Raw genomic sequence first — 18,906 nt, forward strand, 5'->3', positions numbered from 1 at the left:
TGAATGAACCCTAAGGATGACTACAAGCAGAAGTAAGTGCGATCTTTAAGGGTAATGTTTCTGTTTATCAGTGGTGTACTTTCCATAAAGGCATACCATGGCACGCTATTAAGCCCTTGTTGATGAAGACCCTGGCACTGAACTCCTTCTCCGGACATAAAATAGGAAGATCAAGCCACCACTAGGAAGATCAATGCAAGATCATTACAGCTTCCATTGAGTTCAATGGTATCTGCTTACCGTCCTATGCACTGAACTCCCCTTACAGGGAGTGCAGAATTATTAGGCAAGTTGCATTTTTGAGGATTAATTTTATTATTGAACAACAACCATGTTCTCAATGAACCCAAAAAACTCATTAATATCAAAGCTGAATATTTTTGGAAGTAGTTTTTAGTTTGTTTTTAGTTTTAGCTATTTTAGGGGGATATCTGTGTGTGCAGGTGACTATTACTCTGCATAATTATTAGGCAACTTAACAAAAAACAAATATATACCCATTTCAATTATTTATTTTTACCAGTGAAACCAATATAACATCTCAACATTCACAAATATACATTTCTGACATTCAAAAACAAAACAAAAACAAATCAGTGACCAATATAGCCACCTTTCTTTGTAAGGACACTCAAAAGCCTGCCATCCATGGATTCTGTCAGTGTTTTGATCTGTTCACCATCAACATTGCGTGCAGCAGCAACCACAGCCTCCCAGACACTGTTCAGAGAGGTGTACTGTTTTCCCTCCTTGTAAATCTCACATTTGATGATGGACCACAGGTTCTCAATGGGGTTCAGATCAGGTGAACAAGGAGGCCATGTCATTAGATTTTCTTCTTTTATACCCTTTCTTCCCAGCCACGCTGTGGAGTACTTGGACGCGTGTGATGGAGCATTGTCCTGCATGAAAATCATGTTTTTCTTGAAGGATGCAGACTTCTTCCTGTACCACTGCTTGAAGAAGGTGTCTTCCAGAAACTGGCAGTAGGACTGGGAGTTGAGCTTGACTCCATCCTCAACCCGAAAAGGCCCCACAAGCCCAAACCAGTACTCCACCTCCACCTTGCTGGCGTCTGAGTCGGACTGGAGCTCTCTGCCCTTTACCAATCCAGCCACGGGCCCATCCATCTGGCCCATTGTATTGCCATGTTTTTGGCGATGCTAAGGCCTCACCTTTCCTCTCACTAGCTTCCCAACTAGGAAACACACAGCATACAACTTCTCTCTGTTATTAATGATTTATTATATGAATACTTAGGTCACTATACAGTTTTCTAGAGTATACAGTGAAATCGTGGATAAATCAATCATAGAGTAAGAATCAATACATTACCGGATATTGCATCATCACTCCATATCGGGGGACCAGCGATTCATCAGGAGGCAGCGCATACACATCACACGGCTCGTCAGCAGTGGAACAGTCCCAACCAAATGGGAAAGATCCTCTGCCTATATGCCCATAACTCCACCCATCATCTTGTTGCATCCTGGGGATGCTCAGTCATGAGCTTCATTATGATTGGATGGCTTGTAGCCATTTCCTCATGAACAGCACTAGTTATAGTTAAGTACTGTTTGTGCGCGCTTACTATTACGCGCATTGCAACATACTATTATATAAGAGTATCACGTTCTACGCATGCTCAGTACTCTGTTTTCAACGGGCGGTGTCCCTATGAACCAATTGTATGATTGCTGGTATGAGCTATTTTTCGTTATCAGTAGATGATTACAGCTCCCACAACATGTCTTTATGAACTGCAGTAACCTAATGTTCTTGTAGAATGGTTTCTTATGCGACGATCAGCATTACCTAAGATGTAAAAGGAATTCCTGTCTACCTATCCTTTATATAACTATGGGGGGCCCTTTTCCTATAGCCCTCCAGTCATACACACATTCGTATCAGATTTACATCACATTCGGTCCTTAATGCTGACCGTTGGTATAGGAAACCATTATCATTTTTTGTTTTTTACAACATATACCGTAGGCTACATAACAATTCCAAATAGATAGTACAATTACTACTATCATGACTACCAACAAGGGGTGAACCACCCAATCCATGGTAGTCCTGGCTGATGGGGAATACCCCATGAATATGTCCCACCAATGATGGGATGTAGCGTCCGCTATGGCGGATCCTACTTTTACTATTTTATCAGACACTACCGTAGTAAAGAGCTTGTGTCCCGTGATACTCCTGTTCAAATTCTTAATTGCCGCATGGACTTCTATCGATTTGTCCAGCAAAGCTTTCAGTCTAGTCAAATTCAGATCCCAATTAGGGACTTCTAAAGCCGTGTCTTGCCATAACACCTTGGTGCTTAGCTCATTATCTGGATTTAACATAAAAGTTTCATTTTCCCATTGAATAACCGTGATGTTGTGTATGCATCCTGCAAAAGGCACCCTCATTTTAGGGACCACCTGACGATCTGTCACTACGCATATCACCTGGGGTGCTACTTCAACCATCCATCGGTATGACGTAGGCATTATGGTCCACTCGCATTTATTTACAGTGTTCTGTAACAAGCAAGGCTCATATACAGCAGACTGTAACTTACAGATTTTACCTTCAAGAGTGTCATCACAGAAAGTTAAATCATGTGTGCTATTATTGCTATCAATTACTTGTCCATAAAATGTAGGTACCCAAAAATGTTGATTACCTTCTGGGCCCATTAACATTGGTAATACTACAAACTTGCACATTATATTACTTTTAGTCACATTGTAGTAGACCAATTTACCGGTGCAGGACGTATCATTACACCTTATTTTAGGCGCTTTGATGTCCAGCCAGTGTTTTTCCCTTACAAACGAATTAAACACGGTCCTCCAAACTTCCTCATTCCCCGTCAACAACATGGTTTGGAACAACCCTTTCTGTTGTTGCTGCTGTAGGGTTTGCAAAGAACAAATGCAGAGTCAATTGGCTTCACATGTAACACTGTCCTATTTCCTGGTTTTAGAATAGTTTCTCCATCCCCACGTCCAATTTCTGGATTCAGCCAGGCTCAGCTTGTGTCCGGGTGTATTACCGTCTGCGTAGGATGCCAACCACACGATACCAAGGAGACCAAGGGCGATGCCACAATGTCTTAGTGGATTCTGTAAGTCAAGAATACAGCATTATTCCCTTAAGTAGCATTTTTCCTGTGGGATATATTCCCACTTCTCTACTCCAGGCCTCATCACGAGTAGAGCACGGTCCTTGCCAACCGCTATTACTTCAGCAGGTGACGGAGGTCCGTTTACATCTTGAATCCAAATTTTAGCACCTACACTAATTTCATTAGTGGATCCAAATCCTTTCTGTCCCCTCATAGTTAGTTCCTTGGGGGCTGTTGTTTCTTTTATCTGTGCTATATATATTGGGATTAATAGCAATTGTGCCACCCTATCTCTTTTTGATATTATAGCATCCATTTTACCCAGATTTATGAGTACAACTTTGACTTCTCCTTGGTAGTCTTCATCAATTACCCCTCCAACCACTATTAAACTTTTTAGAGCATAACTGGATCTAGTGGCCAACTGTCCATAATGTCCTGAGGGAATTTTTACCCCGATTCCAGTAGGAATTATCTTAGTGACTCCTGGATTTACTACCGTCACCTCCAGTGAGTGCAGGTCCAACCCTGCAGATTTTGATGTTCCCCTAAAAGGGACCTGAGCTTCTTCATTAATTGTCCAATATTCAATAGATTCTATAGTTAATTTACCTATAGTAAGACTTGGCGTCAACATTCTCATTAAAGGGGTAGTGGATTCTGTTAGTGGTCTATTATTGAGCGACTGAGGGGCCGAGGAAAGATTATCTCTCCATTGCCCGTATTTACCATCTGAGGTCATTTTTTTTCAATGCTCCTTTGAGCAACCCATTCATTCGCTCAATGAGACCAGCAGCCTGTGGGTAATAGGGCATGTGATATACCCATTCAATGTTGTTTTCTAAAGCAAACTGTTTTATTTCCTTCCCTGTAAAATGAGACCCATTATCTGTTTGTATGACCTGCTTGATCATGTCTCCTGTTAGTGGAATACCTCTCTCCTGCGCCCACCTGTAAGTGGCCTTTTCTCCAAGATGTCTACTTTTTTGGTGAGCCCAAACGGCTGTACCTTCCAGCCATGACTCAGTCTCTCTATCCTCTGACTTGGATATAGTGGATATGGCCGTTGCCGCATCTGCTTGGGAATTAAACAAACGTTCAAGAGAGTTTATCGGCATATGAGCATCAACATGGAAAACAGTAGTGTTAGTTCTATCTCCTCTATTTCCTGCCAAATTTGTTTTCCCCAGATTTCCTTTCCATGTATAACCCAATCATGTTTTTTCCAGCCCATCAACCAAGTAGCCAAGCCATTAGCTACCGACCATGAGTCTGTGAAAATGTGACATTGATCTCCCTGTTCTTTTTTTTTCAGGGCAAGGAAAACAGCCATGAGTTCCGCATATTGACTACTCATGCCATCCCCTTCTGCTGTGAGTGTAGCAGACAACCGAGGGTTGTATGCCACACTCTTACCCTATTTTTTCCCTTATTTCCGGTCCTAAGGTAGTTTTTTCCTTCCTACGTAGCACCGGGAATGCCTTAGCAGATGGGGGATCCATCACTGGATCAGGACAATCAGGACCATCGGGACAATCATCCCAATCATCCGAGTCTGAATCCCAGATATCCCCATCCCATCTACTAGGGTCCCGATCCACACTAGCGGCAGCTATATGTTTATAAACTTTATTCTTGTTAATCCTACCCCTTCTTTTCTTATATTTATTCGCCGCTATGTATACAGCAGAGTTCTCTGCTATAGTCTGATAGTGGGTCAACTTGTCTTTCAACAGTTTTCCACTACATTCCAACATCAGAGCACGCCCCTCGGCTTCCAACGGAGCCTGTTCCGCGCGCCTCTGATCTTGAATTGCCTTCTGCAATCGCTGTGCACTCCACGATATGCAGATGCCAACACCCAGCTCCTTCGAGCCAGGGTAACTGCATCACCAGCTTTCGCTGGGAGTTTCTCAAGTACTTGAACTACATCCACCGGATTTGATTCTTTTAACTGTTTATCCCATGATTCCGCTAACCCGTGACCAGCTAATTCTGTTGCTATTATATTATAGGGAGCCTCGGTCCAGCCGGGGATCTCCACGGGTTCTTTCTGGGATTTGGCCTTTTTCTTAAACATACTGTTATATTTTTGGCTTTTTGCCAAAATGGGTGGGGCTGTGCTCAGAGGTGTCCCTTGTTACTTGGAACGTTTTAAGACAACCTCCGACAGATAAATTGTTTTTAGTTTCCAAGATATTTTGCTTTGAAACTGGAAAGGAGGAGCTTCCTACTCCTGTCTTAATCTAATCGGTGCATTACCGGATGATTTGTTCAGATACCAAGTTTCAAGTCAAAATATCCTTCAGGGGCAATTTTACGAGCTTATGTATCAATTGCCCCTTACTTCTGGCAACATGCCAAATTTCTACAAATTACTCCCCTGGATTCCCCTGCCCCAAACAATATGTTATAAAAGGTCAAATCCCATCCTCGTCGCCAATTAATGTATTGCCATGTTTTTGGCGATGCTAAGGCCTCACCTTTCCTCTCACTAGCTTCCCAACTAGGAAACACACAGCATACAACTTCTCTCTGTTATTAATGATTTATTATATGAATACTTAGGTCACTATACAGTTTTCTAGAGTATACAGTGAAATCGTGGATAAATCAATCATAGAGTAAGAATCAATACATTACCGGATATTGCATCATCACTCCATATCGGGGGACCAGCGATTCATCAGGAGGCAGCGCATACACATCACACGGCTCGTCAGCAGTGGAACAGTCCCAACCAAATGGGAAAGATCCTCTGCCTATATGCCCATAACTCCACCCATCATCTTGTTGCATCCTGGGGATGCTCAGTCATGAGCTTCATTATGATTGGATGGCTTGTAGCCATTTCCTCATGAACAGCACTAGTTATAGTTAAGTACTGTTTGTGCGCGCTTACTATTACGCGCATTGCAACATACTATTATATAAGAGTATCACGTTCTACGCATGCTCAGTACTCTGTTTTCAACGGGCGGTGTCCCTATGAACCAATTGTATGATTGCTGGTATGAGCTATTTTTCGTTATCAGTAGATGATTACAGCTCCCACAACATGTCTTTATGAACTGCAGTAACCTAATGTTCTTGTAGAATGGTTTCTTATGCGACGATCAGCATTACCTAAGATGTAAAAGGAATTCCTGTCTACCTATCCTTTATATAACTATGGGGGGCCCTTTTCCTATAGCCCTCCAGTCATACACACATTCGTATCAGATTTACATCACACCCATCAAGACTCACTCTCATTTCATCAGTCCATAAAACCTTAGAAAAATCAGTCTTGAGATATTTCTTGGCCCAGTCTTGACGTTTCAGCTTGTGTGTCTTGTTCAGTGGTGGTCGTCTTTCAGCCTTTCTTACCTTGGCCATGTCTCTGAGTATTGCACACCTTGTGCTTTTGGGCACTCCAGTGATGTTGCAGCTCTGAAATATGGCCAAACTGGTGGCAAGTGGCATCTTGGCAGCTGCACGCTTGACTTTTCTCAGTTCATGGGCAGTTATTTTGCGGCTTGCTTTTTCCACACGCTTCTTGCGACCCTGTTGACTATTTTGAATGAAACGCTTGATTGTTCGATGATCACGCTTCAGAAGCTTTGCAATTTTAAGAGTGCTGCATCCCTCTGCAAGATATCTCACTATTTTTGACTTTTCTGAGCCTGTCAAGTCCTTCTTTTGACCCATTTTGCCAAAGGAAAGGAAGTTGCCTAATAATTATGCACACCTGATATAGGGTGTTGATGTCATTAGACCACACCCCTTCTCATTACAGAGATGCACATCACCTAATATGCTTAATTGGTAGTAGGCTTTCAGGCCTATACAGCTTGGAGTAAGACAACATGCATAAAGAGGATGATGTGGTCAAAATACTCATTTGCCTAATAATTCTGCACTCCCTGTAGTGTTGGTTGCAGGCAGCCAGTTTTGTCTTTTACTATGTGAAGGTAAGCAGGAGACATTGAGCTACATGAGGGAGATTTATCAGTATATTTATGCCAGTTGTGTGGTGAAAACACATTAGAAAATATGGTGTTCAGTACTAAAGGGTTTGTCCCATGACAGACATTAAGGCCATATTGCTATATCAAGAACAGAGCCCCAAAAGTGAAGGAGGGTGCCCTCCATTCATTTTCTACAGGCCAGCGAAAATAGCTGAGCACTGGTTTGGTTATTTCCGTCAGGCTTATAGAAGTGAATGGGGGCGGTGGCCGATCATGGGCGGTGTGCTCCCATTCACTTCTATGGGGAGCCGGCTTGGTGGTGGCCGGACCTTGCGGGGCTCCGTTCTCAATATAGGTGCGGGTCCCAGAGGTGGGACCCGTACCTATAAGAAAATGGGGGCATATCCTAGCAATATGCCCCCATTGTATATGATGAGACAACCCCTTTAATGTCATATTAAAAAAGCACCTATTCCACTTTTTCTAACATAGTAGTCTGGGCAAGTGGACAAAATGGAGACTTTTTTATTGAAATATTCCTCCATGAATAAAAGCTACATTTCGTCAGAAATGAGGGGACCTTACAAACGTTTGCTTTTGGATCCTATGATATTTGTGTCATTGTGTCTTCTACTGGTCTGATCAGTGCTCTGCATTCCACTCCACTCCATCTCCTACTACTGCCTCTTTCCTTGGAACCTCTTGAAATTTGGGTGCTGCACTCGAACAGTTACAGTAGCAATTGCTGACAGGGAATGATATGTACTTTACATTGTTTCTCAAGGTTTCACCATATGACATTTCATATAAACATGAAAGATCTTTATCACTTCTGTTAGCCATGTAGAAATCAATGTATGAAAGAAAGACACAGGCGAGATGCACCTGCAAAGATCCAGGACCAGGTCAGACTTCATATTTAATTTGATCATGTTTTCATTACTGAAAAAGAGTAACTTTAAAGAGCACCTTTAGAATTATATAAAAATTGATGCTCTTATTTCCTAAAAAGTATATTAATGTATGTTATGATAGAGACTTTACTAAATATGTATTTCTGCAGTTTCAAGACTAGGTCTGGAGGCTCACCAAAAAGTCAGCATTGATAATTTATATAATCCAATATTTTTCATAGTCAGACCCCTGGACAGAAGGGTAAAACCACTCTATTACTGTTAGATATGTTTTTAGGTTACATTGGGAAGAACAGTCTATGGAATTTTGTGATTTTTTATTTATTTTTTACCTTAAATGGGAGCATATACTTTTTGCAGTAAATCCCGGGTCGGGTCCATGTAACAATCAATCTCCAACAGTGACTTCTGAAAGCTTGTAGATGGTGTTTCAAAAGGGAGGTACCAGAATTGATAAACAGGTGTGGTTGTATAATCCAAGATCAAGTCTGGAAGAGATCTTGGAACAAAAATATGTTACAAAAATTACTGTACAGTGGGGGTGGAACCACTGTTTCAACTAACAGATTTCACTTTGAGCTAGCCCTAAGGGTGTTATTTTGACAATCCCCTGTTTTACACCCTTTAACCCTGTACAGGGATTGGGGCTTCACAGCAAGGTAAACATTAGGCTGCTACCTCCTGGATTAATCTCTGTATGATTGAGACGCTGGTGCAGGGTCAAGGCCGGCATGAAAGGTCAGTACAGAAGTCTGGCACAGATCAAGTGAGGCAGTGGAAGGTCACAATCCAAGGAACAGGCAGAAGGTTGGTACATGGGCACAAACAGTACACTTTTACAGGATACTAGGAAGTCAGGAAACATTATGCTCAGGCACCCTTCCACAGCTGAAGGTGCCTTAAGGACCCAAAAGTAGACAGTCATAGGCTGGAGAAGATTAGGGTTTATACACTGGCCCTTTAAGAGCTGATGGAACCACAGGTGCACCCTACAGGCAGAGGAGGAGAGCCCTCACCGGCAAGCAGGCTGTAGCATGGAGGGACAGAGCAACCCCAGCAGCTCAGCCCTTCATGAAGGGGAGAGCAGGAGGCAAGTTCATTCCACTGGGGTTCAGAAACCCGGGAGTAGTGAGTCGAGTAGCTCTGACCGCCTAACAAGTCAGACAAATACAGGGCAGGGCAGGCAACAACACTGATTAACCAAGAGGTCTTACTTCTTAGGCAAAGCATGGCAGTTCTGAGAAATACAGTAAATAGAGGTTGTTAGCCTCAGGCTGAGTACTGACCAGCTGACATATTTCTATACCTGTAAGATGTCACATAGCGTACATACAGTAGAAACAGAGAAGCCAGTGGTGGTGGCAGTGAGACAAGCAGAGGGACCAGCAGGTAGGTGACTAGACAGGCACAGCAGGTTGTGCTATTTTCTCACAGTCCTAACCTTTAAAAGCATATTGACATATTCACATGGTGACAAGTTAATGTGGCTTTCTCCTTCAAATATACTTGTCTACCTGGACAACTAGAAATGTATATTCTCTTCTCTTAATGGCTATTTTTATTTTTTATTTTAAAGAAATGCTTATAAGATGGATGTTCTGCTGTGAACTCTTTAACTTTCGCTTGCCCAAGCCATGGAATGATTGTTTTTTAATGAATGTGTCTTTAGTTATTAAAAGCATTACTATTTGCAAAATTGCATTCAGAATGTTTGTGCATTAGAAGGCATTGACTCCAATGATTGCCTAATTAAGTAGAAGGAAGCTTACGAATTCATACACAGCGGGAGAGTCTGGATCAAATCAGGTAAAAAGAAGAGATTGCATTTTAAGGGCTTTATTGCTACAGAAACTGCTGAGCAGTAATTACATTGTAATTAGATGTACAACATATAGCAAATTAAACAGATATACAGTACACAACTAAACACACAAACAAGAAATTCATTGTTGAATGTCTTCTACTTTGTGAGCTTCTAGTGAAAGGAAAGACACGTATTTTATATTTAGTGTCTTAATACATTAAATACTGTAGTTAGTAAATTGGTTTATAGAAACATTAGACCAGAATTTTTCTTAAGTATGTAAGAATGATCATAAACAGGAACATAACACGTGATGCTGTGATATGAGCCTATTGGCCAAACCACCAGGTTTTGGTGTGCCTTCAGTCAAATCAGTAGAGAAGCATATGTCATCTCCATTAGTGATGAGCGAGCACCAAAGTGTTCGAGTGTTCGGTCCGAACACATTGCGATATTCTTGCGCTCGGCCGAGCACCCGAGTATAATGGAAGTCAATGGGAGGCGACCAGGCACCCCCTGCTCGGATGAAGGGAGGGTGTCTGGTTCAAAGGAAAAGGTCTGGAAGTGATGGAAACATCTCTGAAATCGATCAGGAACAGCAGGGGGACCATGTCTGGATGCATCTTGGACACCAATGTCGCTGCTGGGAACCATGTTGTCCGAGTTGTGCGCCACTGTTACAGACTGACAAAAAAACGCCCAAAACCCCGCCCCCACAAAAAAAATCATTTTTAGAGGAACAATTGTTAGGAAACATTCTTTCCTGTGGATTCAATTGTATATACAGTGTAAGTGCTGCCAAAAATTACAAGGAAAAAGAGATACAGCCTCTATATCACATAAAGCAGGGCCTCATTCACATGGTGCTATAATTGTTCAGGTAGTGGGACTCCTACACTCAAACAGCCTATGCACTAAGTAAAAGGCCTGCCAAAAATTACAAGGAACAGGCACTCCAATGCACTTTTTATTACACATAAAGGAGGGCATCATACACACCCTTAAAAAATTATTAATAATAGCCTGCTGCTGACCCTCAAAAAACATTAGAAGCAAGGGCCTGCTGGTTACCCTCTTAAACATTATGGTTGAGGGCCTGCTGGTGAGCTGACCCGGTTTCCTAAGGAAGTACGGACTCTGCCGCCAGCGCTGTGAGATGGAAAATTCTGGAGCAATCTCTCAACAAGTACCTTCTGGTATTGCACCATTTTACTCATCCTCTCCAACACAGGAAAGAGAGATGAGAAGTTTTCTTTGTAGCGGGGGTCGAGAAGGGTGAACACCCAGTAATCCGTGTTATCTAAAATGTGTATAACGCGAGGGTCGTGGGTAAGGCAGACTAACATGAATTAAGCCATGTGTGCCAGAGTACCAACAGGCAAGATGTCAACATCAGGATGACTCTCCATCTCCTCTTCCTCCTCCTCCTCCTCTTTGGCCCATCCATGCTGAACAGATGGAATTAAAGTTCCATGGGTACTAGCCTCAGTAGCAAAGGCAAGAGTCTCCATCTCCTCCTCCTCTTCACGGTCCAATTCGTGCTGAGAAGACGAACTGCTGGTGGTCTGGGTATCACCCTGTGAGATGTCCTCCCCCAGTTCCTCGTCTGCCACATTCAGAGTGTCGTCCTTAATTGTGAGCAGGGATCGTTTGAGTAGACACAGCAGCGGGATGGGTACACTGATAATAGCGTTATCGTCACTAACCATCAAAGTTTTTTAAAACCTTTACACAGGTCTGACATCAATGCCCACTCCTTGCTTGTAAATAGTGGCAGTTGACTTGAAAGGCGAAAACCATGTTGCAGCTGGTATTCCACAACTGCCCTCTGCTTCTCACAAAGCCTGGCTAACATATAAAACGTAGAGTTCCAGTGTGCGCGCACATCGCACAACAGTCGGTGAGCTGGAAGCCGCATGCGCTGCTGCATCGTTGACAAGCCGGCTGAAGCTGTGGATGACTTGCGGAAATGGGCACACACGCGGTGCACCTTCACTAGTAGCTTGGGGTATGTTTTGATAAACCGCTGAACCACAAAGTTTAAGACGTGGGCTAGGCATGGGATGTGTGTCAGGTTGCCGAGATCCAAAGCCGCCACCAAGTTACGGCCATTGTCAGACACAACCGTGCCTGGTTGTAGGTTGAGTGGAGAGAGCCCAGCTCGGTCTGGTCCCTTATACCCTGCCAAAGCTCTGCAGCGGTGTGCTGTTTGTCCCCTAAGCAGATCATCTTCAGCACAGCCTGTTGACGCTTACCCACAGCACTGTTACACTGCTTCCAGCTAGCGACTGATGGCTGCTGGAGGTGGAAATGGAGGAGCATGAGGCAGAAGAGGAGGATAAGTGGGGGTTGGAGCCAGTAACATGGCTGCTTGCGAAGACCCTGATAGATGAAGGGCCCGCAATCCTGGGCGTGGGAAGCACCTGTGCCATCCCAGGGTACGACTCACTCTCGGCCTCCACCACATTCACCCAGTGTTCAGTCAGGGAAATGTAGCGTGCCTGGCCACCAGCACTTGTCGATGTGTCCGTGGTTAAGTGGACTTTCCCAGCAACTACGTTGGTAATGGCACGGGTGATGTTCTGGCACACCATGAAAAATAGTGGCGGCTGAAGACTGCGTACCGAGGGACCGCGGCCGACATCAGGCTGCGGAAGGCCTCAGTGTCCACTAGCCTATATGGCAACATTTCAAGGGCCAGTAATTTTGAAAGTTGGCAATTAAGTGCTATAGCCTGTGGGTGGGTGGGTGGGTATTAGCGCTTGCGTTCAAATGACTGTGGTATGGACATTTGGACACTGTACTGGGACAGGTAAGTTGATGTTGTTGCTGCTGGTTCATTCGAAGGTCCAGATGCAGGGCGAGAGAGGCATCCGGGCCTGTGTCTTGGACAGGGGATTATACAACATGTAACACAGGGGAAGAGGAGGCAGTGGTGTAACCCGCAGATATAGATTATGGACCCAGGTGTTCGGCCCACTTAGTAGGGTGCTTGGATGGCATGTGGCGGATCATGCTGGTGGTGGTGAGGTTGCTAGTGTTCATTCCTCGGCTCATTTTGGTACCGCACAGGTTGCAAACTACCACTCTTTTGTCCTCTGTACTTTCCTCAAAAAAGCGCCATACTGCGGAACACCTACCCCTTGCTAAGGTTGATTTACGCATGGGGGTGTTCGGTGTAACGGTTGCTGGCCTGTTTGGTGTGGGCCGACTTCTCCCTTTTGCAACCCCACTGCCTCTTCCAGCCTGTTGCGGTGCTGCGGATCCCTCCCTTCTCTGTACTGCTGTCCTCGCTCGGCTTTTCACCTTCCCATGTTGGGTCAATGACCTCATCGTCCAACACCTCCTCTTCCACTTTCTCACTCTGATCATCCTCCTGTCTTGACCTAACCAGAACCTTAATGATTGACAACTGTGTCTCATCGTCATCCACCTCATGAACTAATGATTGACGTTCACCACCATCATCTTCTTGAGACTGTGAAGGCTCAAGAGGTTGGGAATCAGTAAGTAATAGAATGAAGAACCGCACTCAATTCAGTGGTCTTTGGTGCCAATCAAGGGCTGAGGACAGCCAGTATATATATATATATATATATATATATATATATATATAAAACGAAATTGAGGCACTCAGATTTAGGTTGTTGAAATCAAACTTTTTTTTATTATTTTTTCAGGTTTTTGCAATGGTTTCATCCAAAAAGCCCAATATTGATCCTTGGTACAAACAGTATATTTAGACCAGGCGTTTCAGTCATTTCAGACCTTCATCAGTGGTCAAATCTTTTTATCTGTTCTGGCAGGGAGGTTCGGATGTCAGGGCTTGGATGTGCGGCAGGTTGGGAATCAGGGCACAATATCTCAGTTCCCTCTTCAAGCATGCTGGCTGCGAGGGCCAAATCTAATAGTGGAGCTGAAAAGAGCTCCTGGGAATATCCGAGTGTGGGATTACTCATTTGGCAGGCCTCCCCATGGTGGGAGGGAGGATGATCAGAGCGAGGAGTTGGCTGACCAGACTCTTGGCTACAGAGACTGAACTTGGTGGAAGAGAGGGTGGTGCTTAGCCGACTTTTCAATTTCTCCAAATATATAGGCCTGAAGCACTCAGACGGTATAGAAATGCAATGCGCTGCAATAAACGGTTTCTGCCGCAGACAAGAAAACTGTGTGCAAATTAAGTGAAATTTGTATATATATTGATTTTCACTTTTCCCCAATATATGGGATTGAAGCACTCAGACGGTAAAGAAATGCAATGTGCTGTGATAAACGGTTTCTACCGCAGATAACAAAACTGTGTGCAGATTCAGTGAAATTTGTATATATACAGGGAGTGCAGAATTATTAGGCAAGTTGTATTTTTGAGGATTAATTTTATTATTGAACAACAACCATGTTCTCAATGAACCCAAAAAACTCATTAATATCAAAGCTGAATATTTTTGGAAGTAGTTTTTAGTTTGTTTTTAGTTTTAGCTATTTTAGGGGGATATCTGTGTGTGCAGGTGACTATTACTGTACATAATTATTAGGCAACTTAACAAAAAACAAATATATACCCATTTCAATTATTTATTTTTACCAGTGAAACCAATATAACATCTCAACATTCACAAATTGTCACTACCAGAGCTTTGAGACGTTCTCACAGCTCTGTGTCTCCACCCCTGTGATGATGTCACTTAGAGTTTGGAGGTGTTCTCACTGTTCTGTTTCTCCGCCCCTGTTGTGAGGTCTTTACTCCCAGCTGTCTCTCCTGATTTCCCTGCCTTTAAATCACCCCTCCTCCTATTGCAGGGCGTGGATTATATTTCTCTTTTCAGTTGTAGCTCTGCCTTGAGTATCTTCACTTCTTTAGCTACTAGTTCCCTGGACCTGTGTTCTGCTGCTGCAAGCACTCCGGATATTGCCAGCGGCCCTTGGATCCGTCTTCTCTGCGGTTGCAGCTTCATCAGCTAAGTGTGCAGACTTTGTTGTGTACCTGGTGATTTCCTGACTGGATCTGAGGTGGCCCCGGTTCCCTCCATATTCTGAGCAGGGCATCGGTGGCCGTGCCCCTTCCACTATTGTAGGGGTTACAGGGCTCATCAGTCTAAGGTACGCGGGCATGCCTCGTTCCACCATTTGGATCCGGGCATGTGCTTTAGCAGCATAGGGAGAGTGTTGAGGGTCTGACAGGGGTCACCCTTTCTCTTCCCTAGTTTGGGGTCCGGTCAGTAGCTCTTCTTACTGTGTATGCTCTGGTTACCCTTAAACAGCCGTGACATTATAATCCACCAAAACCGTCCTTGTTGACATGGATCCGCTTTCTGACCTGGTTGACCGCATGCAGGGTCTTTCTTTGGAAGTAGCGGATCTCCGTCAATCTCTGACTCAGCTACAAGCATTGGGCTCTGCTCCGGCTCATGGAGTCTGTTGCGAGCCAAAGGTCTCACTTCCGGAAACGTTCTCCGGGGGCAGTGAGAATTTTGTTCGCTTCAGAGAGGCATGTAAACTCCATTTTTGTTTGTGTCCCCACTCCTCTGGTAATGAGGAACAGAGGGTGAGGATTGTCATCTCCCTGCTCAGAGGTAATGCTCAGACTTGGGCTTTTTCGCTGCCATCAGGGGATCCTTCCCTTCGATCCGTGGAAAGTTTTTTTGTGGCCCTGGGGCAGATATATGATGACCCGGATCGTGTTGCTCTGGCAGAATCGAACTTACGTGTTCTATGCCAGAACAAACTGTCTGCGGAGCTTTATTGTTCTGAATTTCGGAGATGGGCAGCTGATTCAGGCTGGAATGATGCTGCACTCCGAAGTCAGTTCTGTCATGGTCTCTCAGAGGATTTGAAAGATGCCTTTGCTTTCCATGAGAGACCAACATCCTTAGAGTCTGCCATGTCATTGGCGGTACGCCTTGACAGGCGTCTAAGGGAAAGAAACAAGACCTCTCCGTCCAGCCATTGTCAGTCTAGGGGCAATGGTGCGGACTCATTCAGTATGCAGGGGTCTCATCCTGTCTCGCTCCCTTCTGAGGAGGAGCCCATGCAGCTAGGCCGACTTGCCCCTGATAAAAGAGGATTTAGTCCTCAGAATATGGTGTGTTTTTGTTGTGGGGGCATAGGTCATTTGGCAAATGTTTGTCCGTCTAGGAGATTCCTGACCTGTTCTAAGAGCGATAATAAGAGAAAAACCTCAAGAGGTAGATCATCAAGTTCTGCTTCATCTGCTACTTTGGACAAAGTTGATGTGGGAATTGATGCTTTTCCTTTGACCTGCAGTTCCCGTTTTCTCCTGTCTGCCAGGGTGGCGCTAGAGAGCAAAGTCATTCCTTGTGAGATTTTTGTTGATAGTGGAGCGGCCGTCAATCTTATTGACACTCAATTTGTAGCCTTGCATGGTTTTCAGGTTTGTACATTAGAAAAGGATATACCTGTTTTTGCTATTGACTCTGCCCCACTCTCGCAGAGATCTCTGAAAGGCATTGTTCACAATATCCGGCTAGCTGTAGGTGACACTCATGTGGAGGAGATATCTTGTTTTGTCCTTAACGGATTGCCTTCTCCTCTAGTTTTGGGGCTACCCTGGCTCACTAGACATAACCCCACTATTGATTGGCAAGGAAGGCAAATAAATGAGTGGAGTGACTTTTGTAGAGAGAATTGTCTCACAGCCACTCTTGCAGAGGTGTCTACTAAAACTCTGCCATCATTTCTCTCTGATTTCTCGGATGTGTTTTCCGAGAGCGGTGTTCGGGAGCTACCTCCTCACCGGGAGTTTGATTGTCCCATTAACCTCATTCCCGGCGCCAAGCTGCCAAAGGCACGCCTCTACAATCTCTCACAACCGGAAAGACTCGCAATGCGAACCTATATCTCTGAGAGTCTCGAGAAGGGGCATATTCGTCCCTCAAAGTCGCCTGTTGCCGCAGGTTTTTTTTTTGTCTCTGAGACCTTGCTTAGATTTTAGGGAGCTGAACCGTATCACGATTCGCGATCCCTATCCCCTTCCTCTAATCCCGGACCTCTTCAACCAAATTGTTGGGGCCAAGGTGTTTTCCAAATTGGATCTGAGAGGCGCGTACAACCTGGTTAGGGTCAGAGAGGGGGATGAATGGAAAACGGTCTTTAATACCCCTAATGGGCATTTTGAGAATCTCGTTATGCCTTTCGGCCTGATGAATGCTCCGGCCGTCTTTCAGCATTTTGTTAATAGTATTTTCTATCATTTAATGGGGAAATTTGTATTGGTGTATCTTGATGATATTTTGATTTTTTCCCCTGATGTTCAGACCCATCAGGATCATCTTTTTCAGGTCCTGCAGATACTGCGGGAAAATAAACTGTATGCCAAGCTAGAGAAATGTCTTTTTATGGTATCGGAGATTCAATTTCTGGGTTTTCTCCTCTCTGCTTCTGGTTTTCGCATGGATCCGGAGAAGGTCCGTGCTGTGCTGGAGTGGGAGCTTCCTGAAAATCAGAAGGCATTGATGCGCTTTCTGGGTTTTGCTAACTACTACAGAAAGTTCATTTTGAATTATTCCTCTATTGTCAAACCCCTTACTGACATGACAAAAAAGGGGACGGATTTTTCCTCTTGGTCGGAGGAGGCGCTTGCAGCCTTTTCTAAGATTAAAGAGAGTTTTGCGTCTGCTCCCATCTTGGTGCATCCCGATGTTTCCTTACCTTTTATTGTTGAGGTGGATGCTTCCGAGGTGGGTGTGGGTGCAGTTTTGTCCCAGGGCCCCTCTCCTGCCAAATGGCGACCTTGTGCCTTTTTCTCTAGAAAACTCTCCCCGGCAGAGAGAAACTATGATGTGGGAGATAGGGAGTTGTTGGCCATCAAGTTGGCTTTCGAGGAATGGCGCCATTGGTTGGAGGGGGCCAGGCACCCTATCACCGTTTTTACCGACCATAAGAATCTGGCGTATTCGGAGTCGGCCAGGCGTATGAATCCGAGACAGGCCAGATGGTCTCTGTTCTTCTCCAGATTCAATTTTGTTGTTACTTTACGCCCTGGGATCAAGAATGTGAAGGCTGATGCTCTCTCTCGCTGTTTTCCGGGAGGAGGAAACTCTGAGGACCCGGGTCCCATTTTGGCGGAGGGGGTAGTTGTTTCTGCTCTATATTCTGATTTGGAGGCCGAGGTCCAGGCTGCCCAGTCTGAGGCACCTGCCCGTTGTCCCTCCGGGAAGTTGTTCGTGCCTCCTGAGCTACGTCACAAACTCTTTAAGGAACATCATGATACGGTTCTTGCTGGTCACCCCGGGAGTAGAGCCACGGTAGATCTCATTGCTCGGAGATTTTGGTGGCCGGCTCTTCGTAAGTCTGTGGAGGGTTTTGTGGCGGCTTGTGAGACGTGCGCTCGCGCTAAGGTCCCTCGTTCACGACCTTCAGGTTCCCTTCTCCCGTTACCCATACCTTCCCGTCCTTGGACACACCTGTCCATGGACTTTATCACGGATCTTCCTCGTTCCTCGGGGAAGTCGGTGATCCTGGTGGTCGTGGACCGTTTTAGCAAGATGGCTCATTTCGTTCCTTTCCCTGGTTTACCCAATGCTAAAACGTTGGCGCAAGCTTTTGTCGATCATATTGTTAAATTGCACGGCATTCCCTCTGAGATTGTTTCCGATAGAGGCACGCAGTTTGTGTCCAGGTTCTGGAAGGCTTTCTGTTCTCGCCTGGGGGTTCGGCTGTCCTTCTCTTCTGCTTTTCACCCGCAGTCGAATGGTCAGACTGAGCGCCTCAATCAGAATCTGGAGACATATTTGCGCTGTTTTGTGGCAGAGAACCAGGAGGATTGGTGTTCATTTCTCCCTCTTGCTGAGTTTGCTTTGAACAACCGTCGTCAGGAATCTTCTGATAAGTCACCATTTTTTGGTGCATATGGGTTCCATCCGCAGTTTGGGACATTCTCGGGAGGGGCTCTTTCTGGTTTACCTGAGGAGGAGAGATTTTCCTCGTCTTTGTCTACCATTTGGCAAAAGATTCAGAGTAATCTCAGAAAGATGAGTGAGAAGTATAAGCGTGTGGCTGATAAGAGACGTGTGCCTGGTCCGGACCTGAATGTGGGTGATCTGGTGTGGTTGTCTACAAGAAATATTAAACTGAAGGTTCCCTCCTGGAAAT

The 18,906-nt window shown here is 44.7% G+C and overlaps 1 protein-coding gene across 3 annotated transcripts; it reads right to left on the reverse strand.

Annotated features, from left to right (window-relative positions):
- Nucleotides 1-1,164: 1,164 nt before the first annotated feature.
- LOC122944465 lies at nt 1,165-6,354 on the reverse strand. Of its 3 annotated transcripts, XM_044302771.1 has the most exons (3): nt 5,771-6,354; nt 4,079-4,202; nt 1,165-3,125 (listed from the first exon to the last, which is right to left on the reverse strand). In XM_044302771.1, exon 3 carries the CDS (start codon nt 2,880-2,882, stop codon nt 1,935-1,937), a length of 948 nt encoding a protein of 315 aa, XP_044158706.1. In that variant the 5' UTR covers nt 2,883-3,125; nt 4,079-4,202; nt 5,771-6,354; the 3' UTR covers nt 1,165-1,934. The 3 variants fall into 3 exon arrangements, with proteins under 3 accessions (XP_044158706.1, XP_044158714.1, XP_044158695.1); XM_044302779.1 differs by lacking the exon at nt 4,079-4,202; XM_044302760.1 differs by having other exon boundaries at nt 1,165-4,202.
- Nucleotides 6,355-18,906: the final 12,552 nt, after the last annotated feature.

The sequence above is a fragment of the Bufo gargarizans genome, chromosome 1, assembly GCF_014858855.1.
Source record: "Bufo gargarizans isolate SCDJY-AF-19 chromosome 1, ASM1485885v1, whole genome shotgun sequence".
NCBI classification, from domain to species: Eukaryota; Metazoa; Chordata; class Amphibia; order Anura; family Bufonidae; genus Bufo; species Bufo gargarizans.

Coding starts and splice junctions, on each gene's coding strand:
- LOC122944465 (XM_044302779.1), bottom strand. CDS start 2,882: ATGTTGTTGACGGGGAATGAGGAAGTTTGGAGGACCGTGTTTAATTCG.